This window comes from Mustela nivalis (assembly GCF_964662115.1).
Source record: "Mustela nivalis genome assembly, chromosome: 9".
Taxonomy (NCBI): domain Eukaryota; kingdom Metazoa; phylum Chordata; class Mammalia; order Carnivora; family Mustelidae; genus Mustela; species Mustela nivalis.
The window spans coordinates 68,636,445-68,658,701 of NC_139028.1; the positions used below are offsets into that span (position 1 = coordinate 68,636,445).

General features: G+C 46.7%; 1 protein-coding gene across 9 annotated transcripts in view; it reads left to right on the forward strand.

Moving 5' to 3' along the window:
* Positions 1-22,257, forward strand: part of DNHD1 (dynein heavy chain domain 1) — a 75,036-nt gene that overhangs the window by 28,194 nt on the left and 24,585 nt on the right. For 7 of the 9 annotated variants that reach the window (XM_082682911.1, XM_082682915.1, XM_082682916.1 and 4 more), the window contains 12 exons: positions 5,781-5,938; positions 6,420-6,545; positions 6,635-6,911; positions 12,367-12,494; positions 12,590-12,782; positions 13,203-13,297; positions 13,795-14,002; positions 15,363-15,488; positions 15,807-18,893; positions 19,099-19,276; positions 19,463-19,655; positions 19,896-20,184. In XM_082682911.1, coding sequence (XP_082539037.1) covers positions 5,781-5,938; positions 6,420-6,545; positions 6,635-6,911; positions 12,367-12,494; positions 12,590-12,782; positions 13,203-13,297; positions 13,795-14,002; positions 15,363-15,488; positions 15,807-18,893; positions 19,099-19,276; positions 19,463-19,655; positions 19,896-20,184 — 5,058 coding nt within the window. Of the gene's footprint in view, positions 1-5,780; positions 5,939-6,419; positions 6,546-6,634; positions 6,912-12,366; positions 12,495-12,589; positions 12,783-13,202; positions 13,298-13,522; positions 13,614-13,794; positions 14,003-15,362; positions 15,489-15,806; positions 18,894-19,098; positions 19,277-19,462; positions 19,656-19,895; positions 20,185-22,257 lie in introns of those variants that run through there. The other 2 variants (XM_082682914.1, XM_082682920.1) reach the window with 2 other exon arrangements.

Sequence of the window (22,257 nt, forward strand, 5' to 3'; positions counted from 1 at the left end):
TCTTGTCCCCCTACTAGGTCAAGGCCTCGTAGCTGTTGGACTCCCTGGGTCTCTGAGAAATTTGGTTTAAGATCTCATTTTGTTCCTCTGTTTTTCCCCTCCCTTCCAATGAGAAGGGTGTCTCATGCTATTGTTTACCAGCTAAAGTGTCTCTGCCTAGAAGCTGGTCTTCGAAAGGCTCACAGTGGGGTAGATTGGGAAGCCACTGATTGTTCTAGGAAACAGAATGTGGTTCTGTTTTCTTACCTAGCTCCCAATAACCAATAGTGTCTGCTTCCTGCAAAGAGTAGGTACTGTCAGACTTGTGGTCTCCAGGCCTGCTTTCTTTGTGGAAGTGGGTGGCCTGAGAGATCTTGCTTGAAAATGCTTGCCTGCCTTGCCCTCCTTGTCTTTGCTCTTCAATGGATGAAAACATGCGTTATTAGGCATCTTTTGGGCCACAAAAATTCTCTGCTCTTCCCTCTCTCCATCCCACCTAAATGTACAAGGGTTTCGGGCTGCATGGCAGGAACAGGGAGGGCCTGTGACTGGCCTACTTTGTTTCTGACCCTATTTGGGGCAGGCTTTGCTCCACTGTTGTTCAGAAAGTCTCTGTTCTTTCTAGTTTGTTAGATTCTTGGCCCTTAGTCCAGATCAACTGGTCTCTTCAAGAAGAACAGATAGAGAAAAACATGGCATTCAGAATCCTGGGTTTGCTTTTCAGTGGTTTGTGTGACCCCAGATCACTGAACTTCATTCAGTTAGTTTATTTGTAACATGGGCCTGATAATTTAGTCACTCAGAGTTATGACTAGAAGAGTAAATGAAATATTTTTTGCAATGTTTCTGGCATTGAGACAGCCAGGCACTTGGTGCTTAATTTTTTCACTTAATCTTATCCTTCTTGTGATCTAGTTTTGCTTACTTATCCTCCAACTCTGTTCCTCTTCTGCCTGGTCTTCCTTGAATTGTGAATGACACCATTATTCATTCTTGTGAGTTAGTGTCCACCCTTTACTCTGCCCTCTCTCTAACTCCACCACTTCCAACACCAAATTCTTTCCATTCTTCTGCCTCCTAAATATCTCTCAAATCTGTTTTCCCATCATCCATCTCCAATTTCTAACCCCCAGCAGCCCTGGTATTTTTCAGTCTCTGATTTTACCATACGATGTCGCTGTTGAGCTCCTCTCTGCCATCACGTGCCTGCCCACTGCTGCTCTGAAAAGCTGCACAGTTCCAACAACCTAGCTAGAGTGATAGGCCCCAGGGGTAGTTTGCTAAAGGATATGTTCTCTCCTGGTGTATTTCTTCAACCTCAGGTCTCCTTCCACCCATTCCTTCTCTCTTGGTTTTCTCAGTCTCCGTTCTTGGTATTAAATCCCACTGATGACTTCCTTCTAGGCTCCAGAAGGTTCATACCCAGTGTGTTTTAATTCTCTGTGCCTGGAACTCACTATCTCACTTTCCGGTTACTGAGATGATCCTAGAGGAGAAGTCAGTTTATTTTCACCCCTCAAAACATAAAACAGAGCAGAGTGGAGTTAGGCTGCCTGAGTTTGAATCTTTGTTCTACCACTATGTGATTTTTTAAAAAAGTTTTTATTTAGGGACACCTGGGTGGCTCAGTCGGTTAAGCTGTTGCCTTAGGCTCAGGTCATCATCCCAGGCTCCTGGGATCGAGTCCACATCAGGCTCCTTGCTCAGCAGGGAGCCTGCTTCTCTCTCTGCCTCTGCCTGCTTGTGCGTGCTCTCTCTTGCTCTCTCTCTGACAGATGAATGAATAAAATCTTAAAAAAAAAAGTTTTTATTTAAATTTCAGTCATTGAACATACAGTGTAATACTAATTTCAGGTGTACAATATAGTGATTCAACACTTCCATACCATACCCGGAGCTCATCATACCAAGCTCATTCCTTAATCTCCATCACCTGTCTCACCCATCCCCCTACTCTGCTCCCCTCTGGTGACCATAAGCTTGTCCTCTACAGTTAATAGTCTGTTTTTTTGTTTGCCTCTCTCTCTCTCTTTCTTTTTTTTCCCCTTTGCTCATTTTTTTCTTAAATTCTATATATGAATGAAAGCATATTGTATTTGTTTTTCTCAGACTGACTTATTTTGCTTAACATAATACTCTCTAGCTCCATCCATGTTATTGAAAGTGACAAGATTTTATTCTTTTTACGGCTGAATAATATTCCAGTGTGTGTATATACCACACCATCTTTATCCATTGGTCAGTCGATGGATACCTGGGCTGTTTCCGTAATTTGGCTATTGTAGATAATGCTGCTGTAAACATCTGGGTGCATGTATCCATTGAATTAGTGTTTTTGTATTATATGGTTAAATACCTAGTAGTGCAATTGCTAGATCGTAGGGTAGTTCTATTTTTAACTTTTTGAGGAATCTCTATACTGTTTTCCAGAGTGACTGTACCCAGGCTACATTCCTACCAACAATGCAAGAGGTTCCTCTTTCTCCACATCCTTGCAAGACTTGTTGTTTCTTGGGCAACCGGGTGGCTCAGTCAGTTAAGTGTCTGCCTTCGGCTCAGGTCATGATCCCAGGGTCCTGGGATTTTTATGGTTTCAGTTCTTACATTTAGGTCTTTAATCTGTTTTGAATTTATTTTTGTGTATGGTATAAGAAAGTGGTCCAGTTTCATTCTTTTGCATGTAGCTGTCCAGTTTTCCCAGCACCACTTTTTGAAGAGACGGTCTTTTCCCCATTGGATATTCTTTCTGGCTTTGTTGAAGATTAATTGATCATGTAATTGTGAGTTTGTATCAATTTTTGTGCCAGTACCATACTGTTTTGATCACTACAGCTTTGTAATATAACCTCAAGTCCAGAATTGTGATGCCTCCTGCTTTTTGTTTATTTTTCAAGATTGTTTTGGCTATTCAGGACCTTTTGTGATTCCACACACATTTTAGGATTGTTTGTTTTAACTCTGTGGAAAAATGCTACTGGTATTTTGATAGGAATTGCATTAAATGTGTAGATTGCTTTGGGTAGTATAGACATTTTAACAGTATTTGTTCTTTCAATCCATGAGCATGGGATATCTTTCCATTTCTTTGTGTCCTTTTCAGTTTCTTTCATCAGCATTTTGTAGTTTTCAGAGTATAGGTCTTTCACATTTTAGGTTAAATCTATTCCTACGTGTCTTTTTATTCTCAGTGCAGTTGTAAATGGGATTCATTCTTTAATTTCTCTTTCTGCTGTTTGATTATTGGTGTAGAGAAATGCAACAGATTTCTGCACATTTATTTTGTATCCTGCAACTTTACTGAATTTGTTTATTTTCTAGCAGTTTTTTAGTGGTCTTTCAGGTTTTCTATATACAGTATCATGTCATCTGCAAATAATGAACATTTAACTTCCTTGCTGATCCAGACGCCTTTTATTTCTTTGTCGTCTAATTGCTGTGGCTAGGACTTCCATTATACTATCTTCTTCTTTTTTTAAGATTTTATTTATTTATTTGAGAGAGAAAACTTGAGGAGGGGGTGGGGAGAAGGCAAAGGGAGAAGCAGACTTTGAGTAGAGAGCCCAACACAGGGGTCGATCCCAGGATGCTGGGATCATGTCCTGAGCCAAAGGCAGGTGCTTAACCACCTGAGCCACCCAGGCACCTCTCCAATACTATCCTGAATAAAAATGGTGAGAGTGAACATCCCTGTCTTATTTCTGACTGTAGTGGAAAGCTCTTAGTTTTTCCCCATTTAGGATAACATTAGTGGTGGGTTTTCGTATCTGGCCCTTATTGTGCTGAAGTATGTTCCCTCTAAACCTGCTTTGTTGAGGGTTTTTATCATGAATGGTTGTTGTACTTTGTCAAATGCTTTTTCTGCATCTACTGAAAGGATCATGATTCTTATGCTTTATTAATGTGATGCATCATATTGATTGATTTGCAAATATTGAACCATCCTTGCAGCCCAGGAATAAATCCCACTTGAATCTGGTGAATGATTATTTTAATGTACTGTTGGATTCTGTTTGCTAGAATGTTATTGAGAATTTTTACATCTGTGTTCATCAGGGATATTATCTGCAGTTCCCTTTTTTAGTGGTGTCTTTTTATGGCTTTCGTGTCAAAGTAATGCTGGCTGCATAGAATGAATGCAGTTTTCCTTCCTTTTCTATTTTTTAAAATACTTCTGAAGAGAATAGGTATTAACTCTTCTTTAAATTTTTGGTAGAATTTGCCTGTGAAGCCATCTGGTCCTGTACATTTGTTGCCATTGTGTCATATTGATAATGTTGTTGAACCCCTCTAAGGCTCAGTTTGCATATCTGTAAAACAGGGACAATAATGTTATCTACCTTAAAGGGGTTCTGTGAGGATTAAAAGGATTAATACAGGCAAAGTAGTTGATTCTGTGTATGGTTTGCAGTAAACAAGCATTCTTTGCTGCATTTTATGGTATACTGCTTTTCATATTCTTTAAAAGATTTTATTTATTTATTTGACAGAGACAGCACAAGTAGATAAAGAGGCAGGCAGAGAGAGAGGGAAAAGCAGGCTCCCTGATGAGCAGAGAGCCCGATGTGGGGCTCGAGCCCAGGACCTTGAGATCATGACCTGAGGCTTAAACCACAGAGCCACCCAGGCACCTATCTTTTCATATTTCTTTATTCCTTTTATTTTCTTTTTCTTTTTTTGTAAGTAGGCTCCTTGCCCAGCGTGGGGCTTGAACTCATGATCCTGAGTTCAAGACCCGAGATGAGATCAATAATCAGACACTTAACTGACTGAGCCACCCAGGCACCCAATAATGGTGTTTCTTATAATCAGTGGTATCTTGGTGGTGTCAGTGATTTGGTGAGACCTCATGCTGGTGTTATTCCTGACCTTGGAAACAGTGGAGTTGTCCCTATCACCAAAGGCAGCCTCTAAGATTACCTTCTGGCCCCATATCCACAGGAGAGCTCCTTTCTTTCAATCCTTAAAAACAAAGGGCAGATTACACATTCTTCTTCTTCTTCTTCTTTTAAGATTTTATTTATTTATTTGACAGACAGAGATCACAAGTAGGTAGAGAGGCAGGCAGAGAGAGGGGGGAAGCAGGCTCCCCACTGAGCAGAGAGCCCTATGTGGGGCTCGATCCCAGCACCCCGGGATCACGACCTGAGCCAAAGGCAGAGGCTTTAATCTACTGAGCCACCCAGGCGCCCCTACACATTCTTCTTGGTACCTCTTCTACTAGAGCAAAACCACTAAGGCCCCCCAAACAGCAACTTTCATCCCAATAGGGCATTCTGCTCTTCATGAACATGTCATTTCTGTGCCTTTGTATGTGCTATTTCATCTGCTCGGCGTGGCTTTGCTCTTTGGAGCATTAGCTGCTTGACACATTCCCTCTGGTGTTTCCTCCCAGAGGAGGCCTTTCCTAGCCTCCTCAGGCCTCCTCTCCTTTCACTATGTCAGGCTCAGGGCTCCTGAGCACTTGCAGAGCATTTATCACACTGGTCAGTGATTGTGTGTTTGTCTGTCTCTGCAAGCATATTGTGAACTTCTGAGGGTGGGAACAGTTTCTGTCTCACTCATTCACTGTGGTTTCCTGGTGCCCAGCACAGCCTTTAGTAGCTGCAGATAGCTGTGGATCACACCAGTGAATAGCAGCTGACTGGACACTAGGCACAAGTCCAGTAAATGCTCACTGAGTGAGGGAATCAATTCATTGTCTGGCTTCCCCTTTACTCCTTCCCCATTCTGGATCCACAGCAATTCCCCAGCACCCCTTCTCTTTCATATACTCCTCACACCTAACCCTCTCCTGTCTTCAGAATCCAAGTTGGAGAGCATCAGGAAGGACGTTCTGAACCATGTGCAGAATGAGTGCTGGACCCGCAGTCAGCAACTCATAACAGAGCTCATGGATTTCACGGAGGTCTTCCAAACCATCAACTCAGACATTAATACCATTGCACAATGCTCCCAGAAGGTAGGCTCTTCCCATCTTTCCTTCCTAGCTCATCCGGGGGCCCATCTTGCTAACATGCTCAGCATACTCTTCTTCAGCTCTCTGGTGAGCTCCAGTGGGGCTTGATGCCTTTAAACTATGCTCACGTATGTGATCTGCCCTTACTAACTCTCACCCTGTTCTCATGGCCCTAAGTCAGGGAGAGGCTGTGGCATGATGAGAGCCATGGTCCTGCTTTCAGAGAGAGTTGTTCTCTCTGTGACAGTCAGATCTAGGGATCTCTTGCCCCGTCAATCGGGTCGTGATTTGGTGAGGAGCTGTGCTGTCTTCACAGAGACCTGGGTCAGATGGGATCGGATCCCAGTGTGCCCCTGATCCCAGTTGGGTAAAAGGTGGCTTCTGGGGTCTGGAGCCTCTAGCAGGTGGGATTGCCTCATAGGGATGAGCCCAAGCTGGTATGCAGGGGTGTAGGGGTGCTGATCTCATGCTGTGGGCCCTGCAGTTGAACGAGGCCAGTGAGCAATACAACATGCTGGAGGAGCGAGTGGAATACATCCGGTCACTCCATGAACTCATCCGGAACCACTTTAGCATCTTTAGCGCTGAGAACGAGGCACTGGACATCTCGGTGAGGAGGCAATTCCAGAGGTCACTCATGCCTCCCAGCCCCCCGCCCCCACACCTGTTTTGCTTGACTGTGCTCTGCTTGTCCCACAGCTCCTGGATGTGTGGGAGGCATTTCAATTTGAGAAAAGCCAGGCCTCAGAGTTCTTGCTCAGCAAGCGACACGCCATTGTGCCCAAGCTGAAGCAGCTGATAGCCGCAGCCCTGGTGGAGCTGGAAGGCCTGATTGACAAGGCCCTATCTGGCCCCTTCATGGACCCCACACAAGAACAGAGGAGCACTGAGCGCCAGCTCATCTCTCTGGAGCGTCAGTTCCAGAACACAGCCAGCCACCTCAGTGAGCTGCACCACGCCTATGCCACCTTCACTGGTACTGAGGATCCCTGCCCCTCCCCCCATCCTGTGATAGACCCTCCAGCTGAGATAAGGGTCCTGTGTCCTGAGTGTCCCTAAGCAAGTCTTGGGAATCACATAGCTTCCTTTTAATCTCTTCTTTAAATGAAAACTGTAGGATAAAATCGTCTTACACTGGCTATGTCAAGGGTCATGCTTGGGGTGGGAGACAGGGGCCTCACGGTCTGGTAGGGAAGGCAAATAGGTGAATGTTCCATTAGAATGTGAGGGGGTTAGAGGGCTGAAAGCCTGTGCAGCAGAAATGCAAAGGTGCCCACCCTTTAGTCCTTAACCTACTCAACCCAGTTTCAGGCTGTAGGCCCTAGGTAAGATAGGTCTTGATAAGCCATAGGCACAGCTTCCAGCCAATGTGGTGTAGAGGGGCAGCTGCTGCGGGTCTCCCTGACTCATAGGAGGAGACCAGGGCAGAACTGTTGGTCTCAGCCCTCTGTATAATGGTGCAGCTAGGCTGGTCCCCTCCTTCTTTATATAGAACTTTGTGGGCTCAAGTTTCTTTTCTCAGGTGCAGTCAGTTCTATCAGTTACTTTTATCCCCTGGAAGGTCACATTGCTTCTGAGTTGCTTGTTGGCCAACTACCAACCACCAACTATTACCAGCCGTGCCTGCGGGCATCCTCAGTCCCAGGGCCGTTGGGTCAGATGGAAGGTGGAGGACACCCTGGACCTTCCTCGAGCAAGGAACGTTTTCTTTGGCCAAATATGGAGAGACCTTGTCCCATACCATAACTGACATAGACCACAGAGCTTGAACTTTCCTCTAGGGATTGGGGATATTTATGGAAAAGCAGAGTGGGGACTCAGGCCTTTGATGCTCGGCCCGGGAAACCCCACAGCACTGCTTTTAGCTCCTTCCATCCCTGGATCTCTAATTAATACTACTCTTTATTTTTCATTATGTACTTTTTATTTTACTCAATATGTTTGACATTTGCTTGGTTTTATAACCACATTAACAACTATTTGACATCTAAGGTTTACTCGTTTTATTTACCCACTACCATTTTTTTAAGTCAACAATGAATGTTACAGTAGTTTCAGGTGTATAGCATTGTGATTTGACAATTGATTCTATACATTATGGTGTATGGACAAGTATAGCTACCATCTGTCCTCATACAATTCTATTACAGTACCACTAACTATATCCCTTTGCAGTCTCTTTCATCCCCATGACTTCTTCATTGAGAGCTGTATCTCCCCCTCTCCTTCACCCATTGTGCCCAACCTCTCACCCCCTCCCCTCTGGCAACTCTGTTTGTTCTCTGTATTTAGGGATCTGTTTCTGCTTTTTGTTTGTTTATTCATTGTGGGTTTTTTTGTTTGTTTGTTTCATATGTAAGTGAAATTATATGGTATTTGTCTTTCTCTGTCTGACTTATTTCCCTTAGCATTATACCCTCCATCTGTGTTGTCATACTACTACCATTTTTAGAAATGTCACATCTTTTCATAACTTTCATTCTTTCCTTAAATGGCTGTAATATTTTTTGAGTATTTATTTTTTCTAAGAAGGGAGTTAGAGGTGTTAAAATTTCTAAGCTCTTTTTTCTTTTTTTTTAAAAAAGATTTTATTTATTTATTTGACAGACAGAGATCTCACGTAGGCAGAGAGGCAGGCAGAGAGAGGAGGAAGCAGGCTCCCCGCTGAGCAGAGAGCCCGAGGTGGAACTCGATTCCAGGACCCTGAGATCATGACCTGAGCAGAAGGCAGAGGCCTTAACCCACTGAGCCACGAAGGTGCCCCAATTTCTAAGCTCTTTATGCCTAGAATGATTTCATAATGTCCATACATCACAGCTTGGCTAAATACTGAATTCTGAAGTCACAAATTTTTTTTCTCCGAACTTAGGCTATTGCATCATTGCCTTCTGATAGTTGGCATTGTGGGCAAATTTGATACCAATTCAACTTTTTTTCCAGATAGGTAATCTGTTTATCGGTTATTTGGTAATGGCTCTTAATATATTTGCTTTGTCTTCTTTCAGAATTCGTACTTACATATTGGATTTTCTGAATCTCTTCTCCATTTCTTTTATCTTCATCATCAGTCATCCCTTTACTCTGAATTCTGGAGAAATATCACGAGCTTGTCTTATCAATTTCCACTCTCTGTAAATTCCACTGCATTTTAAAATATGCACACATATTGTGTGTGTGTGCATGCTTATGTGCACGTGTATATGTATGTAAGAGTATGTGTAGATATTGGTTGCTAAGGTAATTCCCTACCCGGGCTCCTCAGAGAGTGGATGATTTTAGGGTTATCTCAGGGTAGGTACAAGATGAGCCTAGAATATTTTTTAAATCCAGAAAGTAAGAGAGTAATAAATTCCTTTAATAATAAGGGAGGAACATGTCACAAAGACACAGAAGGGATGCCACTGGCCAAATCTGAGACAATATGAGCACCAAAGTACAAAGTAAACTATTGGAAAAATAGGAATTGATTATCCACAGTAATAATAAATAGATAAATAAGTCAATGAAGGAGAAATGAGGACTTGCACTTATAGTAGAATGCCAGGAGTCAACTAGAGAAAATCTGGAGGGGAAAAATAATCATTTTGCAGGGCGCCTGGGTGGCTCAGTGGGTTAAGGCCTCTGCCTTCGGCTCGGGTCATGATCCCAGGGTCCTGGAATTGAGCCCCGCATCGGGCTCTCTGTTCAGCGGGGGAGCCTGCTTCCTCCCCTCTCTCTCTCTCTCTCTGCCTGCCTCTCTGCCTACTTGTGATCTCTGTCTGTCAAATAAATAAATAAAATCTTTAAAAAAAGAATCATTTTGCAAACATTCTGATAAATATTGGATCAGGTAAGGATCATCAGGGGATGTCAAATCTGGGGACAAATTTGATGAGGAGTAGAACGTTTACATTGTCTTAAAGATTCTCCTCCAGAGACTACTTATTAGTTGCAAGGAAGGGGAGGAAAAACCTTAGCAATTATTTAGTGGAGAAACTGGGCAACATTTTGACCATGTGTTCAAAGATTAACATCACCAGTGAGGGACAGATAGACATCATGTACCTCCAGACATGGTACCCAGAGGACACAATACCTATTCAGTAATCCAGCTGAAAATAAATAACTTCAGTCATGAAAACCATACAAAGACAACATGAACTTCTTGTGAACAAAAAGGGGAGAAGGGGGTCAATGTACTTCAAAGATGTCTGTTAGAAAAGATTAAGCCTGTGAGGAATGTTAAGAGAAGTTAAAGAGACATGACAAGTAAATGAGGTACTTGATCCTGGGCTGGATGCTGTACTTGAGGGAGGAAAAGGGCTATATAGAACGTTTTAGGTCAACGGACAAAATGGGAACACAGACTGTAGACTAAGGAATTCTGTCAATGTAAGATAGGAAGTTGATCTCTGTACTATAGTTATGTAAGAGAATATCCCTGTTCTTAGGAAATATGAAATATGTAACTTACCCTTAAATAGTTCAGAAAAGAATTATGTATTTTTGTATACATATGTCCATACACACACAGAGCATGTAAACACAAATGATAAAGAAAACGGGTCAAATGTCAACAAAAGGTGAATCTTTAGAAATGGTATATAGATACGCTTGTTACAGTTTTTGCCTGCAACTTTTAAAGATGAAATCACAGCGCGTCTGGGTAGCTCAGTCCGTTAAGTGTCCAACTCTTGATTTTGGCTTGGGTTGTGATCTCAGGGTTGTTGAGAGTGACCCCCTCATTGGCCTCTGCCCTCAGAGTAGAGGCTACTTAAGATTCTCTCCTTCTTCCCCCACCCCAATCTCTGCTTGTGTGCCTGCTCTCTGAAAAGAAATAAAAATAAAAATAAAAAAGTGAAATCACTTCTAGATATTTTTTAAAAAATATTTTATTTATTTATTTGTCAGACAGAGATCACAAGTAGGCAGAGAGGCAGGCAGAGAGAGAAGAGGAAGCAGGCTCCCCGCGGGGCAGAAAGCCCAATGCGGGGCTCGATTCCAGGACTCTGGGATCATGACCTGAGCCGAAGGCAGAGGTTTCAACCCACTGAGCCACCCAGGCGCCCCCAGATAAAGTTTTAAAATGCAGTGGAATTCACTGAATAGATACCACGGCACATGTCTGTCAGAGGATATTTGCTGTTAATACTCAAGTTTGTCCTTCTCTTCTTGCATGTCTGGAAATATAATGCCTGTTCTTTCTTACAGAAGAAGTTCCTCATTTGTCCAATATTTGATGTTGAGGCAATTGCTACCAAAGATTATATGAGTTTGTAGCCAGATCTTTTGAGTCAGACAGAGAATGACTGGAAGAGTTTAAATTTACTACCTTTTTTTTTTTGGTCAGATGAGAGCTTTGATAGCCTGATAGTGATTCTAAGCCTTTCAATATTCTGATGTTCTCCGTGACGGATGATGCTCACATGTGAAAGATGCATGATTACCAGCCTCTGAGCTTTATTTCATCACTTTTTCTCTCACTCAAGAAAGTAAACTGGAATTCGAATGAATGAGAATGACAATTTTACTGCAATATTCTTAAACCTGGTCTGATGCCTTTTAATTGCAATCCCAGTACTGTAATGATAATTATTATTATTTTTAAAGATTTATTTGAGAGACAGCATGTGCATACACATGCATAGTGGGGAGGGCCTGGGGGAGAGAAACCCCAAGCAGACTCCCCACTGAGCATGGAGCTGACGTGGGGCTCTGTCTCACTACCCATGAGATCATGACCTTAGCCGAAACCATGATATTATGAGATATGAAGGGAGGGAAGGATGACCAGAAGTACACAAAATTGGAAGCATCATCATTTACCCTCCATGGTCCTCTCTGTGGGCTAGATCTTTACCATAGGCATCTCACTGGATTTGTCCTTCTGTCTAACAGCTGCTTGTTGTGTGCCTGTACTGTGCACAGGGCTTGCCGTGTATCAGTGGACAAAGAACAAACCTCCTGCCCTCACAGCCCATCACTGTAGCCGGGAGAAAAAGATAACAAATAATAAACGTAAAATATAACCAAATCGTGGAGTATTTTAGAAACTGAGAAGTTGCGCAGAAAAAAGAAGAGAGCAAGTAAGAGGTGTCAGGAATGGCGGGGAGGGTAGGTAGCCGTTCATAACAGCTTGGGCTCCCCGGGCCACATGTGGAAGGACTTGAATTGGTGAGGGAGTGAGATATATGGTCCTCTGAGGGGACAGTGTTCCAGAAGAATGAACTGCCCATCAAAAGCCCTCAGCAGAAAGGAGCGTGTCTGGTGCATCCCAGCAACAGGAAGCACTGTCCCTTGGATGGTCCCCACCTGCATTGTACTGAACAACTTTGGCTACCCCAGCCCTGGCACTTTTAGATGCTTGTTTCTGCCATTACAGGCTCCTGACTGACCATTGCTCGCCATGACCCCTGCCCCCAGCCTAGGCCTCAGCCTGCCCTATCCCACAGGAGACGAGAGTCCTGTGCCCTTGCCAGTCTGCGGGACCCGTCCGATTGTGCAGCAGCAGCGCATCTGGCACCTGTACCGAGTCATCTCCGAGAACATCAGCGAATGGAAGTGCATGGCTTTTGCCAAGGTGCCAATGCTCTCAGAGCTCCTGCCTGAGTGGAGAGGCTGCAGGGGAAGGTGGGGGAAGGGTCTCCAGCTGACAGTGAACCTTCCTCCCTCTAGTTCAGCATGACTATGGCCCAGGAGAAGACAGAAGGCTGGCTGATGGAGGCAACCCACATGAGTACAAGCCTGGAGCTCCACAGCCCAGTCCTGCAGTGTTGTATACGCATGGTAGAGGAGTTCCGTAGCTACCTGCCATTACTGACCAAGCTGGGCAGCCTCCAGCTCCAGAACTTCCAAGCCCTTCTACAAGGTGTGTTTTGGGTAGAGTCAGGGCTGGGGGAGGTGGGGTGGGGTCGTGGTGGGGAGGAAAGGACTTGGGGATTAGAACAAGTGACAACTTTGTTCCCTGCTGCTCCTGTGGGCAACACCTTTCCTCCCTGGGTTGCTCCCTGCCTTGCTCCCACAGGGACCAATATTTCTAGCCTCCTGCACCATCTTGTGGGTCCTCTCTGCTGCCTTGGGCTAGACTCAGGCTCGAATCTTAGCTCTGTGCTCTGTGTTGTGCTCTGAACCCTACATTCTGAGTTCTTGGCTCTATGTTGTAATTTCAGATCTTCTGTTGGGGAGCTGGCCTGGGCTGGGCTCAGGGTTGCCGATCTGAGACTCTGGGATATGGGCCAGACTCTGCCATATACCACGTGTTGCTCTAACTTGTCTCCTCTACCTCCAGCCTTAGGGTTAGACAGTCTCTGCAACATGGAACTCCTAACACTGGGTCAGCTGCTCACTTGTCCACTGCTGGATTTTGCAGATCGAATCAATCAGGTGGGGCCCTCCAGAGAAAGGGAGTTGGTCCAAACCCAGGACCTATTTGCTAAACTGTAATAGATCCAGTTAAGTTCTAGCAACCCCTTGCAACAGGGGGCCGTAGATTTTGGCTTGTGGTTGGGAAGGTGGGAAGCTGAGTTTGCTATCCTGCCTGGAGGGTGTGGGGATCTGATGGGTGGTTTCAGACTCTGACTGAGAGATGCCCCGCTCCCAAAGTTGTAGGCACACAGGATAGCAGATGTCCCCCAACACCTGCCCTTTTCCAACATGAGCTGATTAAGGTACTGTCCTCTGCTGAAACCTTGGAAAAGAGTGGGTTTCAAGGCAGCAGCTTTGGGTCAAACTATGCTATAGATGGCTTATCTGAAGCCAAATGATCCTACTCTCCATCTCTGACACTTCCACTCCCCTGAGCCCTGGCCCTTGAGTCCCAGCTTCAAGGCTCTCCCCTGAGGCATCACCCAGTGCTGGTTCCTGAGACCCAGCTGTTCCAGATCTGGCAGTGTGAAAACGAACGAATCCATGCACAAGATACCCTACGGCGGCTACAGCGGGTCTGGGAGGCACGCCAGCTGCGACTCATCAACTTCATCCTGCACGTGCCCTATGAGCCCCCAGGCGGGGAGCGCCCCAAGAAGCAAATGGTCCGCAGCCCCCAGTGGGAAGTGGTGGGCAAGGACAGTGGCACCTTCATCCTTTCAGGTGAGACCAGGGTTTGCTGCTGGGTGATAGCCCACTGCCAGGGGCCATTTTCGTCCACCAGGTCCACCAAGCCCTGTGGGATCTAGGTTCTCCAGCCAGGGCCTCATCCTTACTGGACAGGATACACCAGTCTGTCCTGAGACAGTGTCTTTCATGTCACTCTTATTAAGTCTTAATCTTGGGAGCTCCCTCCTCCTGCCCATGCTGCTTTTTTAGCAAAAGTCCTTCCCTTTCTGGGTGTACTAAGAAATCCCTCACAGTGATGATATCTCTCCATCTTCCAGTGCTCTTTCCTCTAGATGGCATCCTGCTGTCTGAGCTTTTGCTCCCCTCATTTACCCTTATCTGTTTTCTCTGAGCCAAACATAGGAGACGTGGAGATTCACAGACGGAAGTGCTGTCCCTCAGGAGCTCCCAGTCCAGTGAGAGAGGACAATAGAATAGAGATGACTGCATGGTGGAGAATCTAACTGAGGGCAGTCAAATCTCAGAAAGAGGACAGATTTTAAAGGACTGAAGAGAGTCAGAGGAATCTTCTCTTCCCATAGACAAAGGCCTCATGCTGACTCCTGAAGGATTAGAAGTTTGCCAAACTTACAGGAAGAAAAGGGCATCCTGGGCAGAGGGAACAACATACACCGAGATGGCATACATAGTTAGGGAATTGCCAGTAGAAGAGAAATTCTCTTATCCAACCCACTTGAACCCCAACTGGCAAATTCAGTCAGTTAAATAGGAAGATCATAAAAAATGATGTGTATATATGGCTTAAGATTTTTACTTTAGCTTTAAACATATAAATATACATTTATTTGTTAAATAAATGTCCTTGGCTGAAGGACAAGAGCTTTACTTTGATTTGCAGTCAACTGATAGAAGTTCCTCACTGCCTTTCCCACATTAATGCACTGTCCACCATTTCTGCTCTCAACTTCTGTAAAGTTGAGCAGTGATGTGAAGACGTTTATGAAGTTGCTGGAGTACAGAATTTTTCTAGATTTTTATTACAATTTCCAATTTTTAAAAATTGACCTATACATAATTTAATATGCTTTATCAACTCACCTTTACTGAAGGCTTTCCATAGTTTCCATAGAACCAGGAACTCTTTCCCCACCCATATTTAAGTGGTTAACATAATATCAGATCAAACTCTGTAATTAGATTATAACTCACATGAACAGGCTTGCAAACACACTCTGACTCTAGGTGAGCATAATTCCCAACTAGTGGAAGAAAACATGTTTGGGTCTTCTAGAGAATGAATAGCTTGAGTGTCAGTGTTATTTGGGTACTAGTCATCTCTGCCCTTGCCCCATCAACTGCCAGCTCAGCTCAGCTGGAACGCACTCTTCCTTAGATTATGGCAGCCTGCAGGATTCTATCCAGGAAAGTCTTCAGGTATTGTTCAAGATCCTGGCCATCCAAAAGTCGGGAGACTTAAACAAAGCAGCTTTGGAGTGGGTGACCATCATGCATAGCCTGAGTGAGTGCAGGCCTCTAGCTGGATGAATGGGTAGGACCTGAGGTGGGTTGGCCTGGAGGGATGGGGTTAAGAGGTGGGGGTTGAGTGGGAGCAAGATCAGAAGGACAAAGTGAGGATCCCCTCCAGAGCCACTTCTTGGGCTGAGGTGACCAGTTGAAATCTTATTCACAGTGAAAGTTTGCTGTCTTCCAAACAAGGTCCCTGGGTCCTGCTGAGTATTTTGGGGTGGGGCACCCTGAGAGGTCAGGACCAGCTGGACCCCCTAGCAGAAGCTAAAACCTCAGTCTCCCTCCAGTGTTCCTCTCACTGCTCACACAGGTGCCTTGCTGGAGGTGTGGGTGACTTTCCAGCAGCAGTGGATTTTTCTGAATAAAGTTCTGCATGAGATGAAGATCGAGTTTCCTAGTCCTGACCTGGTAGGGAAGAAGGGTGAGGCAGGTGGACAAGGGCTACTGTGTTGTCATGGGGCTCAGGCGGGGAGGGAGAGCTTCCCTCACTTCTATCTCCTCTCACCGCAGAACTCCCGGTTCAAGGCCACAGACGATCAGTATCGGACCCTGATGCAGATCTCTGTAGATGACCCCTGGGTTCTGTCACTTATCGTGCCCAGTGTCAAGCGGAGCCCTCATTTCCAAGGCCAGCAGCTGCAACAGCTGCTTCAGGCAGGCTCCGTGGAGCTGGAGGGCATCATTATGGCCCTGAAGAGTGTGCTCTATCGGGTGTGCGCTCATTTCCCCCGCCTCTTCTTCCTCAGCGATAGCGAGCTGGTGGCCCTGCTGGCTGCCCCCCTGGAGTCCTGCGAGGCCCAGCTATGGGTACGGCGCTGCTTTCCTCATGTGCACGCTGTGAGCTTCACGTCCAGCCCACTTGATGAAAAGGTGGATGACCGGGAGGCAAGCCCAAACGCATTGACTTGGGTGGAGGCGCTGGCGGTGCTAGGGGCAGGCGGCGAGGAGGTGAAGCTGCCGAGGTCCATTCCTCTGCATTCAGATCTCCCCAAGTGGCTGGCCTCTCTGGAGAAGTGCCTGCGTCGGGCCCTGGTACACAAGTTGCAGGGTTGTGTGGCTTCCCGCCTCACTCTGGGCCCATCGCTAGATGAGGCCTCTAAGCAGCTGCCCCAGGAAAGCCAGCTGGCTCCACAGCTGTTTGCCCACCACTGGCTGCACGTAGTCCAGGCCTTCCCATGGCAGTGTGTGCTGGTGGCAGAGGAGGTCGTATGGCGGGCAGAGATGGAGGAGGCTCTGCTGGAGGGGAAGACCCCTGCCATGGTCCGCGTGCATGTGTGCAAGCTTGAGGCACTGGTGAATTTTATACGGGCCCAGAGGGCCTCCCAGGGTGAGCAGCCCCTGGGTTCTGTCCGCCAGGCCAGCCTGCTCAGTGCCCTGCTGGCCATGGCAGTGACTCACCGGGATATAGCACAGCTGCTGCAGGAGCACCAGGTCAGTGATCTGACAGATTTCCACTGGGCTCGCCAACTCAAATATCACCTGGGCTCACCTCATGTCATCCCCCAGAGTCCCCTGCAGAGTCTCAAGACTATCGCATCTGCTGTGACTTCTCCGTCGCCAGCTGCATGCTGGATAGACGTTCTTGGCCGGTCCTTCCTGTACAATTATGAGTACCTGGGTCCCAGATTGGGGTCTCTGCCCAGCCTGCTGCCTGAGCGGCCAGCCCTGGTACTGTTGCTGGCCTTGGAGGAGGTGGCCTGTGGGACTCTACTGGGCCCTGATGGAGTAGGCAAGGCAACCATGGTGAAGAGCCTAGCACGGGCCCTGGGGCGCCAGCTGGTGACAATGCCTTGCCTGCCTCAGATAGAGGCCCAGAGCCTAAGCAACTACCTGAATGGTGCCTTGCAGGGTGGTGCCTGGCTGCTGTTGGAAGCGGCTCAGCGCCTGCCCCTTGGCTTGCTGTCTGCCCTGGGCCAGCGTCTGGCTGAACTGCACCACCTCTATGCCCCACTGTACCAGGCGGCCTCCCGAAGCCCCAGCACTGTTGACCCCACACAACCCCAGCTCCTCGGCAGTGGCTTCTTTGAGAAACACCACGTATACATACGCCTTGGCTACGGCTCTCTCCTGACACTGCGTTCCCTGAGCCCTGCTGTGCCTGCCAACCTGCACTTGCTTCTGCGGCCTGTGGCCTTGACACTGCCTGACCTTCAGCGAGTGGCAGAGCTGACCCTGCTAGGTGCAGGGATGCGGGATGCCTCCTGCATGGCTTCCCGCTTATCTAAATTCTTCTCCCTAGAGCTTGAGCTGGCGTCGGCACCCCTGCCCTGCCGTTTGCCTCTGCTCCAGCAAATACTGGAAGACATGATACAGAATTTAAATGTGACCAAGGAGGAGCCCAGGTCCCAGCAGCCCCACAGCCTGGCTGTGACCGAAGAGGCTGCCCTCCTGCGTGCTCTGCTACGCTCGCCACTGTTCAGCACCCTCAGTGGTCTCCACCTGCACAACCTCCAAGAGCTGCTCTGTGGGCTTTTCCCTAATGCCAGGCAGGTGCTGGCAGAGCCTGAGGCACACACGCCAAGGAAGCCATTGCTGGTGGAGGAATTGCTGCAGATAGGCATTCATCCCAGCCCTGATATTTTGGGGTCCCTAGAGCAGCTGAGCCAGGCTCTGGGCCGGGCTTTGGGTATTATACTCCTGGGCCCCGCAGGCAGTGGCAAGACCACTTGCTGGCACAGCTTATTTAAGATCCAGAATCAGCTGGCGGCCAGGGAGGATGCCTCAACCCAGGGCTGCCAGCCGGTGGAAGTCACGCACCTATATCCCAATGTCCTCAGTCCCCAGGAGTTCCTGGGATGGCTAGAGGGCCCCTGCTGGCACCATGGTGTCTTCCCTAGGCTGCTGCGTGCAGCCAGCATGTATAAGACTGTGGGCCTGAGGGGGCCACCACAGGAATCAGTGGGGATCCAGCACTGGATAGTATGTGATGGGGTAGCCAATGCCTCTTGGCTGGACCCCATCACTTGCCTCCTGAAAGATGCCCCCCAGCTCAGCCTCCCCAGTGGTCAGCAGATAGCACGACCCCCAGGTACTTTTCTCCTGATGGAGGTGGGAGATGCAACAGGCATGTCCCCCACAGTGGTGAGTCAATGTGCCCTGGTCTGGTGTGGTGGGGAGCAGACATGGCAGGGGATGCTTAGCGTTCTGATGGCAGCCCTGCCGCACGAGTACCACCTGCATCTCCACACGGTCGCTGAGCTCAACCACCTGGCCGAAGTGCTGGTGCCAGCAACGTTCCAATTCCTCACCTGCCAGGGTGCCAGCTCTCTGCTGCATGTTCACGGGCAGCGGGCTCTTTGTCCAGGTGTGGCTGAAGTCACCAGTCTGGCCCGTATCTTGCGTTGTCTGCTTGACCCCCACCTGAGGATAGATGAGGGGGAGAAGGCACACATCTCAGGTGAAGGGAAGGGAAAGGGAAGGGATGGCTCGGAGATAAGGGGCCTTGAGGACAGCTGGCATATAGCTGGTGCCTGGCACATGGGTGTTTTGGTGGGCTTGGGTCAGGGGACCAAAAGTGGGCAGTGACAGAGTCAGTCTCTACTCTCTCCCCCCCAACCTTTTTCCTGCCTGGGCTCCTCTTCTGGCCATGGTGACCTTTGCAGAAGACCTCAGCTTTAGCGATCCTGTGGCCCAAAGCTTCAAGTCCTCAAAAAGCAGCTCTCTGAACCCGTCCCAGGTTGACAATGATGATGCACCTAATCAGCGCAAGAAACATTTGCTGGCTGTCAGCAGCTTTCTTTTTGCATTGATCTGGGGCTTTGGAGCCCACCTGCCTTCCAGGTATCTTCAGGAGCGGGATTGGGAGTGGGTGATGCAGAGGGCTGAGATGGACTGGCGCATGGAAGTTAAAAACTCAGGTGACATCACTGTCAGTGGGGGCGGAGGGGAGAGTGGAATGTGTGTGTGCATCACAAATGGAACTGTTGTAACTATCTGACACTTTTGCCCATACATCCAACTGAACAGGCTCTGGCCCCTCTTTGATACCTTCTTGAGGGGTTCTATTAGCTGCCTCTCCAACTATCCTGAGCCACCGCCTTCAGCCTTGGTGTTTGATCTACATGTGTGTCCTGATAATGGGACATTGGTCCCCTTCACTGGCCATTACCTGGGTAGCCGCATCAGGGGAACTCTGGGAGCCTTCAGCCCTTCTCCACAGGTGTGAAGACAGTGGGGCAGCAGTTGGGGTTGGGGTTCAAGGAGATATCCTGGAGGAGTCCATGTTCTAGGCCCAGCTAAGGTCTACCTGTTCCTGTTCTTTGATATGTTTTCACAATCACAAGAATATATGAAGTGTTCTGCAAGTACAGCTCTAAGATGAGACCCCTAGACTTTGCTTTCAGCTAAATTACTATCCTAAACTGGTGCTGCCCCAGTAAGTCCTGCTTCTGTGCCACAGACTGAACGGCTCTTGTATGTGGTGGACCTGCTTCTGTCAGAGGGACACCCAGTGCTGCTGGCTGGAGAGGCGGCGACCGGGAAGTCCACCTTTGTGGAGGTGCTCGTGGAGCCACATCATCCCTATGTGTGCAGCCCCATCCACCCTGCCTTCACTCCCATCCACCTACGCCTGCTGCTGAGTCGAGGGGTCCAGGGCCAAGCACAGGCTGCCCCGTGGCCTGGGCACCACCTGGATTCTAAAGGCTCCCTCCTCTTCCTGCTGGAGGATCTACACCTGGCTGCTTCTGGTAAGGAGCTGGGTAGAGGGAAGGAAGGAGTCCTTGTGTTCTCTTGAGGCTGTAAAGTCCCTAACAATATTTACTGACTCCAAGTTAGACACCTACAGACCAAATCTCAGCAATCCATTCTTAGTATCTTCTCATTGTACGTATGCTTCCTGAACAATCATAACCCTCCCATGACCTTATCCACCATCTCTGTGTTTGGCTGCTAAATACTTACCCCGGGCCAGGATGTTCTTCTAAGCACTAGACCTGTTTATCCAACTACTTACTGTGTATCTCTACCTTGTTGTCCCATTGGCTCTTCAGATTCAACTCATCATCTTACCCCTAAAACCTGCTTTTGTCCTCTATTAACTAGTACAACCATCCTTCCAGTCACTCAAGCCAGGAATCTCATTGACATCTCCCCCTTTCTTACCAAAATCCATTCACATTGTCTCTCAATTTGGCATTCTACATATCTCTCAAATCTTTCCACTTATTTCCATTCCATCTTCCCTGGTTCAGATAGTCATTACCTGAAACACTGGTGAATGCTTTTGCAAGGCTTCTTGCAGTGAGGCTTTCTTCTCTAAGCTCTCACACGCTGTACTCCAACTAGAGTCAGCTATGTACAGGCATTCAATAAATCAAGCTTCTGCTAGCCTCTGGGATTGCTGTCCTTTCTGCCTTCCCTGTATGTATCTGGCTAAGTCCTTATCCTTTACAGATAATCTCAGTCAGTGTGCTCTCTAGGAAACCCGAGCCTCCAGGCTAGGTTAGACACTCATCTCGTGTTCCGTAAAAAATCTGTGACAACCATAGTTTTATGATTATATGTTTACTTATTTATGCTTATTCTGAGCTTCATGAGAAGAGAGATTCAGATTTGTCTTACTCATTTTGATAGACTCAGTAGTAAGTAAGTGCTCAGTAAGAGTTGGTACAAGCAAAGATTAGAAAGGAAAGGGGAAATTGTGATAAAAGTTAGCAATATTGAAGTTTCAAGTTTCTAAAGTGGTGTGCCCCTAGATGATGACAGGTTTGAATATGGCCATGGGAATGGGCAGAATTGGAGTCAGGGAAGTCAGTGGTCTAAAGCATTAGCTGGATTGTCCAGTTAGACCTGAATATAGGACATAGAATACTTGAATCAGGTGGTGTATAATTTATTGAGGACTATGTGTTTTATCTATGTCATCTTTAGTGTCTATAAAAGCCCATTAAGATGGAGATTTTGAGGGGAATGTGGGTGGCTCAAATGCTTAAATGTTGGCCTTCAAGGAAGGTCCTGATCTCTAGGTCCTGGGATCCAGCCCCCTTGGAGCTCCCTGATCAAGTGAGGAGTCTGCTTTTCCCTCTCCATCTGCCTCTCCGCCTTCTTGTGCTCTGTCTCTGCCTCTCTCTCAAATGAATAAATACATTCTTAAAAAAAGAATGGGCATTTTAAAGATGATGAAACTAAAAGATTTTATAATTTGCCTAAGACACTCAAGCCAGTTAAGTGTTAGGACCAAGATTAAAATTTAAGTCTGTGTAACACTAAAACATGTAATTTTCTACAACTATATTATTTGGGCCTTTAGGTGAATTTGCACAAATAATCAAAAAGTCAGAGGAAAATAGAAAGAGTAAATTCAAATCTGTGAATAGCAACTGAGAAGAGATTTCAACAGGAAGGTTGAAAACAATTGCAAACAATGTTGTGGAGTGAAGTATATTACAGTTGGCAGTGTAAAAGATATCCCAGGGTGACAGCCACTGAAACATCTAGTATAATATAAAAAATTAATAAATGTACAATAAAACAAAAAAATGTGACCCATCATCTAGAAAAAAAACAGTCAATTAAAAACTGACCTTAAAATAGTCTCGAAGTTAAATCTAGCAAATATCTACAGCAGCTATTATGGCTATTATAAGAATCCTCAGGTAGTTAATGGAAAATATGACTCAAATGGACAAACACATAAGTAATCTCTGCAAAGAAATGGAAACTACTAAAAATAACTAAACAGAAATTTTAGAAGAAGAAAATACAGTAACTGAAATGAAAAATTCACTGCATGGTTTAATAGCAGATTGGAGATAGCAAAA